Genomic DNA, 11928 nt, shown 5'->3' with positions numbered 1-11928 from the left:
TGATACATAGTTTGTGATAGTTGATGGAATGCTTTTTATAAAACAAAAGTAAATAAAAGTACAAACACGCCCACCCACCCGTCCATTTGGCAATTGTGATGAGGACCTTATGTCTCCATCCGTAGCGTCTTTCTCCCAGTGCCTTGGACATCCTTTCAAGATGTGGTTCAGGGTGCACAGGGCTGCTCCACACTGCTTGCAGGATGGATCCTCGTCTTTGCCCCAGATCTTAAGGTTGCTTGGAGTTGTTAATAGGTCAGCTGCTGCATGCAAGAGGAAGGTTACCTTGCCCTGGTCAGCACTCTAGAGATCCTAGAAAACTGAAAAATCAATGATAAGTTAACCAGAATCACAAACAACATGGTCACAGAAATAAAAAGTGTGAGTCAAACATTTAAAGAAGTTTAAAATTATAATGCTCAATACTGAATCATGAATTATCTGAATCGCACACAAAATCATGTTTTCTGCTCTTATTTTCATTTGTTATATGCCTGTGCTCTTTTCTCCTTTGCTCGTTTCTGCATTGTGCGCTTGCATTTCCAAATGTTGCAGTTTGAGTTTCATGTAAATCCGCTAGCATCACCAATGGTCCACTAGTTCTAGATTGACAGCTCATCCCGTAGCCAATCAGTTGAAAAAACGATGACGTCACAAAGTGACTCATACCACTGTTGACTTGAGCTTCTAGTGTGACATGCTCTCTATCACTAGCCACGTTTACATGCACACTTTTTTTATCATTCCGATTAAAATAATTCTGATTGAAAGATTTAGTGGACTGTTTACATGAGACGTTATGTAAACCGATCTGGGGTTTACATGTGCTGACTTTCCATTGCAATCATCACAGAGCAGCATGTCTGCTGCATCAGAAATGTCGAGGGGGGCGCTGCTGAGCTCTAATGGAGTAAGACGTGAGTTTGGAAGCTCCTGCCGATCTCGATTAATATTGTAATTTTGCGCTTTTTCTACACATATTTAGCATAGTCTTGCTCCGCTGATTTTTTGTTGTTAGGAAGTCTAACTTTGGACTGCGTAAGATGGCTGGAAAGAACTCTAAAACTCGCAAAACTATTCAGACACAACTGCGGCCTAGTCCTCAAATTGCGACCACACCCTTGAGTGGGTCATCTGTTGCTTCAGAGGTTGAGGGCGCCTCGGCGCATGCTAACCTTGACATCGATGCACTTAAGCTCGAGTTGTTGGCCTCGGTGAGGAAAGAGATTGCTGATATTTTTAAAAAGGAACTCCAGGATACACTCGGGGATGCTCTGCCTACTATTAGGCTTGACCTGCAAGCGGTAAAGTCACAGCTGGCGAACGATAAAACTGCTACCGAGGCTACCATGTCCAAGCTTAAAGGTACGGTTGGAGAAATGGAGCACTCACTCACTGAGTGCTCCGATGACATCGCCGAGATGAAAACTACTATCGAGTGCCTCACAGCTAGCGTAGCCAAGCTGGAAAATAAATGTGAAGACTTGGAGTCCAGATCAAGGCGTAACAACGTTAGGATAGTGGGAGTACCGGAGGGCCCTGACACCTGTACTACTGCAGCGGTGGCCGCCTTGCTGAAGGAAGCGTTCAATTTAGAAAAGGAGCCGCTTTTGGACAGGTCCCACCGGACCCTCCAACCTAAACCCAAGCCTGGTGACCGTCCGCGAGCCATAGTGTGCAGGTTTCATTATCACAGTGACTGTATGGACATTCTGCGCCGCGCTAGAGCGCTCCGACAGATTAAAGTCAGAGGAGTGACCGTCTCAGTCTTTCCTGACCACACCGCCAAGATAGCTCGGGCTCGGGCTGCATTCAATGAGGTCAGACGCCAACTTCGTGGCATTGATGTTGCGCGTTATGGTCTGTTTCATCCAGCGCGACTTCGCATCACGTACAATGGTGTTGAGAAGGATTTCGTTTCTGCGGAGGATGCCAGCAACTTTGTCAAAACTTTGGTTCCTGGGTGAGCTTCAATAGCTTTTCAGATCGGTTCTACTCCAGTCTTAAATCTCTATTTGTTCAGTATTAGAGGGTTTTCTGGCTTGCTACACTTACTAAATTAGTGTAATTATGGGCTGTTTGTAGCAGGTAATTTTTTTTAATTTTATTTATTTATTATTATTATTTTTATATTTATTTTCCTCAACCTTACTGGACATTGTTAACAAGTCTATACCATATTTTGTATTTTCTCATTTTATGGCTTCTGCATCTATTTGCGCAAGACTGAGGACCTATTGTTATTTGTTTATTTGTATTTTCACGTGCGTTACTGTATTCATGCGCATTTGTTAATGTTGAGATCGGCGGGAGTTTTTTCTTTTCTCTCTCGCTTTTGTTTGTTCGGCATGGTCTCCGGGTTGTTCAACACTATTGTGGACAACTTGTGGTTATTGTGGGAAACACTGCTGTCTCCTTTGTTTTGTGTTTACATGAGGACTTTGGGTGTATTTGTGTTTAAGGTACGTTGGGGTGGGGGGGGGGGGGTTCACCTCGGCTCTGTATGACCATTTTAATTTTTTTTATTCAGATGGTTAATGACAATTTAAATCCCAGCATTGCTGGGTCAGCCACACCTCTCAGATTCATCAGTTGGAATATACGAGGTATGGGTAATCCTGTTAAGAGATCTAAGGTTTTTGCGCACTTGAAACGTTTAAACTCTGATTTAGTATTTTTGCAGGAGACTCACCTTCATGTTAAAGATCAGTGTAGGTTACATTGCCCCTGGGTAGGCCAAGTCTTCCATTCAAATTTTAATTCAAAATCAAGGGGGGTCGCCATTTTAATTAACAAAAAAGTTCAGTTCTCATCCACTGATGTTATTGCTGATAGGAATGGCAGATATCTCATAGTTGCTGGGACCCTGATGCAAAAAAAGGTTTTGTTGGTAAACGTATACGCCCCAAACTTCGATGATGTTGAATTCGCTAACAGATTTCTGAGTAACATCCCCTTCTTGAACACACACTTGCTGATCCTTGGTGGGGTTCTAAATTGTGTTTCTGACCCAATCTTGGATCGGTCTAATCCTCGAAATCTGACTCGATCTGCTATGTCTAAAGCATTCTCTGATTTTATGGAACAGAATAGTCTTATTGATCCATGGAGATCCCGTAACCCATCTATTAAAAAATTATCTTTCTTTTCCCAGGTGCATCATTCATACTCTAGAATTGATTACTTTTTTATTGATAGCACATTTAATTCATGTGTTAATTCTTCTGACTATTTAGGTATTGTAATATCTGACCATTCACCTTTATTATTAGATATTCAACTCTCTAATTATAAACCTAGCCCACCACTTTGGAGATTTAACTCTCTTCTTTTGTCAGACAAAGAATTCTGTGAACTCATTTCAAACTCTATTGATGAGTTCTTGTCTTTTAATCACAATGACTCCTTTTCGTATTCATTGCTGTGGGAAACACTTAAATGTTACCTGAGAGGTCAAATTATTTCTTACTCTGCTCTTTCTAATAAAAAGATTAATGGTAAGCTTAATGCACTTACATCTGTGATTAGTAACCTTGATCAGAAATATGCATTGAACCCTTCTCCAGAATTACTTAAGCAGCATCTCGATTTGCAAGCAGAATTTGATCTTATTTCAACTAAAGAGGCAGAGCGCTTGCTACTACGTAGCCGTGGCTCATACTACGAACATGGTGATAAAGCAAGTCGTTTACTGGCACATCAGATACGACGACAGGCCACTTCCCGTTTGATACCTACTATTAAAAACATTTATGACACTATTACTGCAGACCCCTTAGAAATTAATGCTACTTTTAAATCATTTTACTCTTTATTATATAAATCTGAATTTCCTACTGATAACACTAAAATGAATACATTTCTACAGAATCTTTCGAACCCTGTCATTGATTCTACTACTGCCATGCAAATGGACTCTCCACTCTCTCTTGAAGAAGTATTAAATGCAATTAATGTCATCCAATCTAATAAAGCCCCAGGCCCCGACGGGTTTCCGATTGAATTTTTTAAAAAATTTACTGGCAAATTGGCACCATTACTTTTATCCGTATTCACTGAATCCCTGGAAAGTGTTTTTTTTACCTCCAACCATGACACAAGCCACTATTGCTCTCCTTCTCAAAAAGGACAAAGATTCAACCTCCTGTGGGTCTTACAGACCATTGTCTTTGCTTAATGCTGATGTCAAGGTATTGGCTAAGGTAATTGCATCCCGCTTAGAGAATGTGCTTCCTCATATTATATCCGAAGAGCAAAATGGTTTTATAAAGGGACGTCAATTGTTTTTTAATACCCGTACACTTTTCAATATAATTTACTCTAAACACTCTGCTGAACTTCCTGAGCTTGTGATCTCTTTGGACGCCGAGAAGGCATTTGATAGGGTAGAGTGGGAGTACTTGTTTGCAGTTTTAAAAAAATTTGGATTTGGTGAAAATTTTATTTCTTGGATTCGCCTCCTCTATTCATCTCCTAAGGCCAGTGTTCATACTAATGATGTTTATTCTGATTATTTTACCCTTGAGAGGGGAACTCGCCAAGGGTGCCCCTTATCACCTTTGCTCTTTGCTATTGCCATCGAGCCTCTGTCAATTACATTAAGATCTTCCCCTTTATTCAAAGGAATCATCCGTAATAGAACTGAATATAAACTATATTCTGTATATATATACTGTATATATCTGATCCCTCACTCTCTATCCCTGCTGTTTTAGGTATTCTGGAGAACTTCAGCTCTTTTTCAGGCTATAAATTAAACTTGGAGAAAAGTGTGACTAGCATTACCTAATTTTCTTAATTACTATTGGGCGGCTCACATTCATAAACTTTGCTACTGGTTAAAATCCCCCGGATCCTCTTGGTGTAAATTGGAACTATCATCCTGTAAGGGATCTTCTGTACCTGCTTTACTTTATACCTCTTTACCCGCAACACCTTCTCTATATACCGATAATCAAGTGGTTCTTAATACGCTCAAAATCTGGTATCAATTCAGACGACACTTTAAATTTGTAAATGGTTCTTCCTTGGGTCCTATCAATGACAACCACTTATTTCCTCCATCGCTTTCGGATTCGACATTTTCACTGTGGTACGACAAGGGTATTACACAATTTAGAGATTTATATGTAGACGGTGTCTTCGACAGTTTTACCAATTTGTCATCTCGCTATGTACTCCCTGTTAGTCATCTGTTTCGCTATTTTCAAACTCGTAATTTTGACGCTAAGTGTTTCCCTAACTTCCCCTCTTTACCTCCAGAGCATTGTTGGGAAACCATGCTTTCATTTGTCCCTCATAACAGAGGAATCATTTTTAGGCTGTATGACATTATTTTAGCTTTTAGCGATGATTCAAATGACAAACTTAAGCGTACATGGGAAAGGGAACTGGGAATACAAATTCAGGAGGAGTCCTGGGAACAGGCCATAGAGAGGATACGTTCTACCACAACTTGTGCTCGTCTTGGACTTATTCAGTTTAAGGTCTTACATAGGGTACATATCTCTAAACTTAGACAATCTGAAATATATCCCGACGTGGAAGACAAATGCGATAAATGTCATGGCTCACCTTGTCATCTTAGCCACATGTTTTTTTTTTTTGTCCTGAGTTGAAAGATTTCTGGCTGGGTTATTTTAATATTATGTCCTCTGTTATCGGGGTAAATCTCCAACCTCGTCCTCTGATTGCTATATTTGGAATTCCTGACCCCTCACTTGCACTTAACCCTACACAAAAAGACATCATAGCTTTTACATCTTTACTAGCAAGGCACTCTTTATTGTTACACTGGAAGTCAGCTAAATATCCTTCTGTCTCCCGATGGCTCAGAGACGTCATGTATTTTTTAAAACTTGAGAAAATTAAATACACGTTGAGAGGATATATACAGTCAAATTTTTCCATAAATGGCAACCTTTTATTTCCTATTTCACTGATTTAGTGGTACTACCCAACTGAATGTGTGCCTTTTTTTTTGTGGTTGTTGTCGTACTGTTGGCATTGCATAAATAACCACTAATATGTGTGTTGGTCGTGGTGTGCCAAGGGGGTGAGGGGGTTGTTCATAGAGGGAGAAAAATGCCATAGCAAATCTCAACGGCCACCAGGACTTATAAGTGTAAACATCTCATAAAAAAATTAATTATTCTGTCAGGCACAGTTGAAGTAAAAATTGCCTGGGACAAACGCTGTCAAGATGAGAGGATGTAGCCGGGCTATGTCTTGTGTCATTATGCCAACATCATCTTCATAACTTCTAACGAAATAAAAAGTTTACCCCTCAGAAAAATTAACTTTCCTCTTAACATTATAGCCTGCGTGTGAGCACGGTCAGTGGTGTACGCTGAAGGCGTACTCTGTGTATCATGTCATGTTAGGACGCACACTGAAAAGTAATTGGGTCAGGTCGTTTACATGGTTACATTTTTCGTTTGATCGGTTCATGAAAAGGTTTTTCCCACCCCTCTCAAACTGATAACAATTTCATTTGGTTTGGGCATTTTTATTCCGATTGAGGTGTTTATATGGAGCATTTTCATTTGGATTGGACTTTTAAACCGATTACAGTGCTCCATGTAAACGCACCTACTGTGTCAGCAAAGAAATACATTATTTTATTGTTATGAATATAATCTTAGGAATCTATTATTTTGTATGATAGATGGGAGGGATCTCACAATTAAAGCAGTCAAATGAATGTGATCACGACTGGGTGCTTACCAACACTTGGTCAACTTCCCTCTTCAATTGACTGGCTACGGGATGAGCTGTCAATCTGAACTAGTGTACCAATAGTGATGCACCCCTGATTTACATGAAACTCAAACTGCAACATTTGGAAATACAAGCTCAGAATGTGGAAGCGAGAGCAAAGGAGAAAAGAGTAAAGGCATACAAATCAGAGCAGAAAACATGATTTTGTGTGAATTCATTATTCAAGTTTGACCAAATTATAACTTGTTTAAATGTTTGACTTGATGCTGATTTTTTTTTTTTTTTTTTTTTTATGTGACTGCGTTTGTGATTCTGGTTAAATTCACATAAATTTTTTTTTAGTTTTGTGCGTTATATTTCACTTTTTTTTTTTAATGTTGATTCACGCTTATGAAAATTGTTCCAAACAGCATACAGATGTGTGTCTCCAAGCAGCAGAAAGTTGTTTCGCGGTCTTGAATGCAGTGGCATAACTTGGTAATGATGGGCCCCAGTGCAGGCTATTAAAATGAGCCCCCTGGGCTGCATAGTTGTAAAAAACATAAACATACCTGTCTAAAAGGGAGCTCTAACATTTGTGTGCCTAACCTACATAATTTACACCGACTGAAATCTGTATCTCATCAGTTTCTTATTAAATTGAACACTTCTTTTTTCATCTCTCTCCAACATGTGCTGCAAAATTCTTGATCGAACTTTGCTTTGGGGTTAAAAGAACTTTGTAATAACTTCCTAGCATTATACTGTTAATAAACAACTCGTCCACACTGCTAGTGCTGTTTAGATAAATGTCATTGTGCTGCATGCACACTTTTCTCTCAACAACAAAAATGCACAACAAATATGACAGTGGTGAAAAATAGTAAAAAAGTGTCTGATCTGATTATATCAATATGGATATGTTTGCACCTACTCTGCGATTCAGCACTCCAGTTGACTTGACAACAGAAAGACGTATTGTTTAAGCCTTACTCAAAGGCTAGGAAAACAGGCCAGTTAGTCCTTTAATCAACTCCCCTGCCACACAGGCCCCAGTGTGACTATACGCCATCTATAATTATGCACCTGCCTGAATGAATCAGTGTTTTATTTGAATCTGTTTAATTACATTATTCAATTACTCTCATGTAGAAGGTGACTTATCACAAAATATTGCCCCTTAATGCAATTGTTCATTTCTGACACTTAGGACTTAAATTAATATGGATGTCAATAAATCAAAATAGTCTATCTAATCCTGATTTAATCTCATGCTTTTGCCATATGTATTTTTTATTATTATTGTTTTGATGGTATAATTGTGATGATGATTTTGCATGTACCCTTTTTCTTGGTTTGAGCCACTGCCTGTGTACGGCCCTGATCAGAAGGCTGCGTGCTAGTAAAGCTGCATATCAGCTGTCGTGTCGTCAGTCATATGAGAAACATAATGTTGAAGTAATTTTGGAGATGAAGGCATACACGTTATCTTTTGTTTTGGTGTAATCACTTATAACTAAACTGCCAATAATTTAGGTCAATGGGAGACCACATATGATTGTCATTCTCTGTATTGCTTTATATTAAAAAAACTTTATATTAACTAGCTTTCTAATTAAAATAATAATCATTTATATTCAAATTTTAATAGTATTTTTGTGCCATAACATCAGGGGCGGAAACATGACACTTGCTAGACAGTCTCATTCTAACATTCAATGCTGAGGAGGATTTTAGCCTACACGCTCAGTCCAAAGGACTGAACTAGGAAGGACACAGCCTCACTAGGATGCAGCCTTCCATTTGAGAAGCACCCTAAATGTCAATGAAAACATAACTGAACATTACAACATACCGATGCATACACTTGCATTATATTTATTATATTTACCCCAAAGAATCATTATTTTTATTTACAAAAAACGTTTGTTTATGTTAATCTGAATAAAAAGTCTGGGAAAAGCTTGTTGGATGAGTAAATGATGAGAGAATTTAGATTTTTGAGCGGAGTATCCCTTTAAAGGTGTATGAAGAGATGATTTTAAAGTGAATCAAACTACTGTACTCCATTTCCGTTATTAAGGCTTCTGTATCTTTTTTTTTTGTGTGTGCAAATATTTCTAAATGTTATTTTAAAGCATAAATGCAAGGCAAGTTTGAAAATGGATGTGAAATGTATTTATTTATTTATTTATTTATGTGTAAATATATATTTTGCTTTAGACTACTTGAAGAGGGTAAAGTGGTGGAAGCTGATAAATGTAAGGATGAAATAGAGGAGAAACAGCGTGACAGACGTAAGGCAATGGCCAAAAGGGGCGAAGAGCATGTTCCACGTTTCTTTATGTGAGTCCCAGTATTTACCCCCTTATTAATGTTGTGTTGTTTTTTGTTTTGTTTTTTTCCTTTATGGTTCTAAACTCACTCCTGGTAATATACACATTAATCCTCTGGTTTATAATTATGTCAGAGAACCACATAATTTATTAATTAAATATTTTGCAGATAATATAAATTTGTAAAAATAGACGACATCTGCATACAGAATGAATCAACACAGATAATTCATCAACTAAATACAGTATTGTTCAAAATAATAGCAGTACAATGTGACTAACCAGAATAATCAAGGTTTTTCGTATATTTTTTTATTGCTACGTGGCAAACAAGTTACCAGTAGGTTCAGTAGATTCTCAGAAAACAAATGAGACCCAGCATTCATGATATGCACGCTCTTAAGGCTGTGCAATTGGGCAATTAGTTGAATTAGTTGAAAGGGGTATGTTCAAAAAAATAGCAGTGTGGCATTCAATCACTGAGGTCATCAATTTTGTGAAGAAACAGGTGTGAATCAGGTGGCCCCTATTTAAGGATGAAGACAACACTTGTTGAACATGCATTTGAAAGCTGAGGAAAATGGCTCGTTCAAGACATTGTTCAGGAGAACAGGTACTTTGATTAAAAAGTTGATTAGAGAGGGGAAAACCTATAAAGAGGTGCAAAAAATGATAGGCTGTTCAGCTAAAATGATCTCCAATGCCTTAAAATGGAGAGCAAAACCAGAGAGACGTGGAAGAAAACGGAAGACAACCATCAAAATGGATAGAAGAATAACCAGAATGGCAAAGGCTCAGCCAATGATCACCTCCAGGATGATCAAAGACAGTCTGGAGTTACCCGTAAGTACTGTGACAGTTAGAAGACGTCTGTGTGAAGCTAATCTATTTTCAAGAATCCCCCGCAAAGTCCCTCTGTTAAAAAAAAGGCATGTGCAGAACACATCAACTGGCCTAAAGAGAAATGGAGGAACATTTTGTGGACTGATGAGAGTAAAATTGTTCTTTTTGGGTCCAAGGGCCACAAGGCAGTTTGTGAGACGACCCCCAAACTCTGAATTCAAGCCACAGTACACAGTGAAGCATGGAGGTGCAAGCATCATGATATGGGCATGTTTCTCCTACTATGGTGTTGGGCCTATTTATCGCATACCAGGGATCATGGATCAGTTTGCATATGTTAAAATACTTGAAGAGGTCATGTTGCCCTATGCTGAAGAGGACATGCCCTTGAAATGGTTGTTTCAACAAGACAATGACCCAAAACACACTAGTAAACGGGCAAAGTCTTGGTTCCAAACCAACAAAATTAATGTTATGGAGTGGCCAGCCCAATCTCCAGACCTTAATCCAATTGAGAACTTGTGGGGTGATATCAAAAATGCTGTTTCTGAAGCAAAACCAAGAAATGTGAATGAATTGTGGAATGTTGTTAAAGAATCATGGAGTGGAATAACAGCTGAGAGGTGCCACAAGTTGGTTGACTCCATGCCACACAGATGTCAAGCAGTTTTAAAAAACTGTGGTCATACAACTAAATATTAGTTTATTGATTCACAGGATTGCTAAATCCCAGTTTGTACAGTCAAAGGTAGACACTGCTATTTGTTTGAACACACCCCTTTCAACTAATTGCCCAATTGCACAGCCTTAAGAGCGTGCATATCATGAATGCTGGGTCTTGTTTGTTTTCTGACAATCTACTGAACCTACTGGTAACTTGTTTGCCACGTAGCAATAAAAAATATACTAAAAACCTTGATTATTCTGGTTAGTCACATTGTACTGCTATTATTTTGAACAATACTGTACATTCATGTGTATCAGTTGTGAATCCCTCTATTAAAACATTGTACAAATATTTCTCTTTCATCAGAAAAACCCTAGATCATGCTGGAAGAGAGGTGTGGGTGACAAATGGCACTTACTGGAAGATTCGAGAAAATCCAGGATTTGCCAGCACTGAAAATCTGGAATTATGGTGTTGATGATATTGATTTTTGTCCTCCCAGTGTTCTGTTAACAAAACTCTTGAATTTTGGCACATTACGTTTCGTGTATGTATATAATTATATTTTATGTAACACTTGTGAATTTTAGTACAAGACAAAGACTTTGTTCAATGGCAATGTAGGAATGGAGTTTTGGTGCATTTTATTCTAAATTATGATATTCCTCAAGACATAAATCCCTCCTTTTTTACTGATGATTTAAAAATAGGTTTGTCAATCTAAAATATTTTCCATATAATGTGTAAGGAATTTGTCATAAAATATAGTTGTTTTCTTTTAATGAGTTTTAACATTTTTTTGGAAGATGAGGTCTATTGTCAAGGAGTATGATATACATAATAGTAGAATTTTTATTTTATTTTTCAGACTGTAATAGACTTTGGGATGTTACACTTAAGGGACATGTACTGATTATATATTAATATATTCATCATGGTCATCAATATATTCATATATTCTATAGTGGTTTAATGTAGAATGTAATTAATGCAGAATGTTTTAAGTTTTCCATTTCAGTAGGCCTGTATGTTTAAATAATGCATGTGTATACTGTTTGCTGTAAGTTATGCTTTTTAATGGCTACATTTAATTGTCTGATTGAAAATGATGCTGTATTAAATACTTTCTGGTAATTGCTCAAACGGTAGTTAACAGTGAAAGCATATTTCTTTTTGGATTTATCAAATTAAACCTACCTAAAATATTTTTGTGAAAAGTGTAATAATAATAATAATTTAATAATTTGTTACATTTATATTGCGCTTTTATAGGCACTCAGAGCACTTTACATAGAAATTGGAATCTGAATCTGTAATTGGGTTTGTGCAGTTTCTTGCACAAATTCATTTCCAATCAGATGAGACTTGAAATTTGAAGTTTGC

General features: G+C 37.7%; 1 protein-coding gene across 5 annotated transcripts in view; it reads left to right on the top strand.

The window, feature by feature from the left end:
• Positions 1 to 11693, top strand: part of LOC137048196 (oxysterol-binding protein-related protein 3-like) — a 159801-nt gene extending 148108 nt beyond the window's left edge. For all 5 annotated transcript variants that reach the window (XM_067426240.1, XM_067426239.1, XM_067426237.1 and 2 more), the window contains 2 exons: positions 8923 to 9045; positions 10912 to 11693. In XM_067426240.1, coding sequence (XP_067282341.1) covers positions 8923 to 9045; positions 10912 to 11023 — 235 coding nt within the window. In that variant the 3' untranslated portion in view covers positions 11024 to 11693. The remainder of the gene's footprint in view (positions 1 to 8922; positions 9046 to 10911) is intronic.
• The last annotated feature ends 235 nt before the right edge of the window (positions 11694 to 11928 follow it).

Source organism: Pseudorasbora parva, chromosome 19 (genome assembly GCF_024679245.1).
Source record: "Pseudorasbora parva isolate DD20220531a chromosome 19, ASM2467924v1, whole genome shotgun sequence".
Classification (NCBI taxonomy): domain Eukaryota; kingdom Metazoa; phylum Chordata; class Actinopteri; order Cypriniformes; family Gobionidae; genus Pseudorasbora; species Pseudorasbora parva.
The sequence above is the reverse complement of the archived record's forward strand: the minus strand, read 5'-3'. Positions and strand labels throughout refer to the sequence as shown.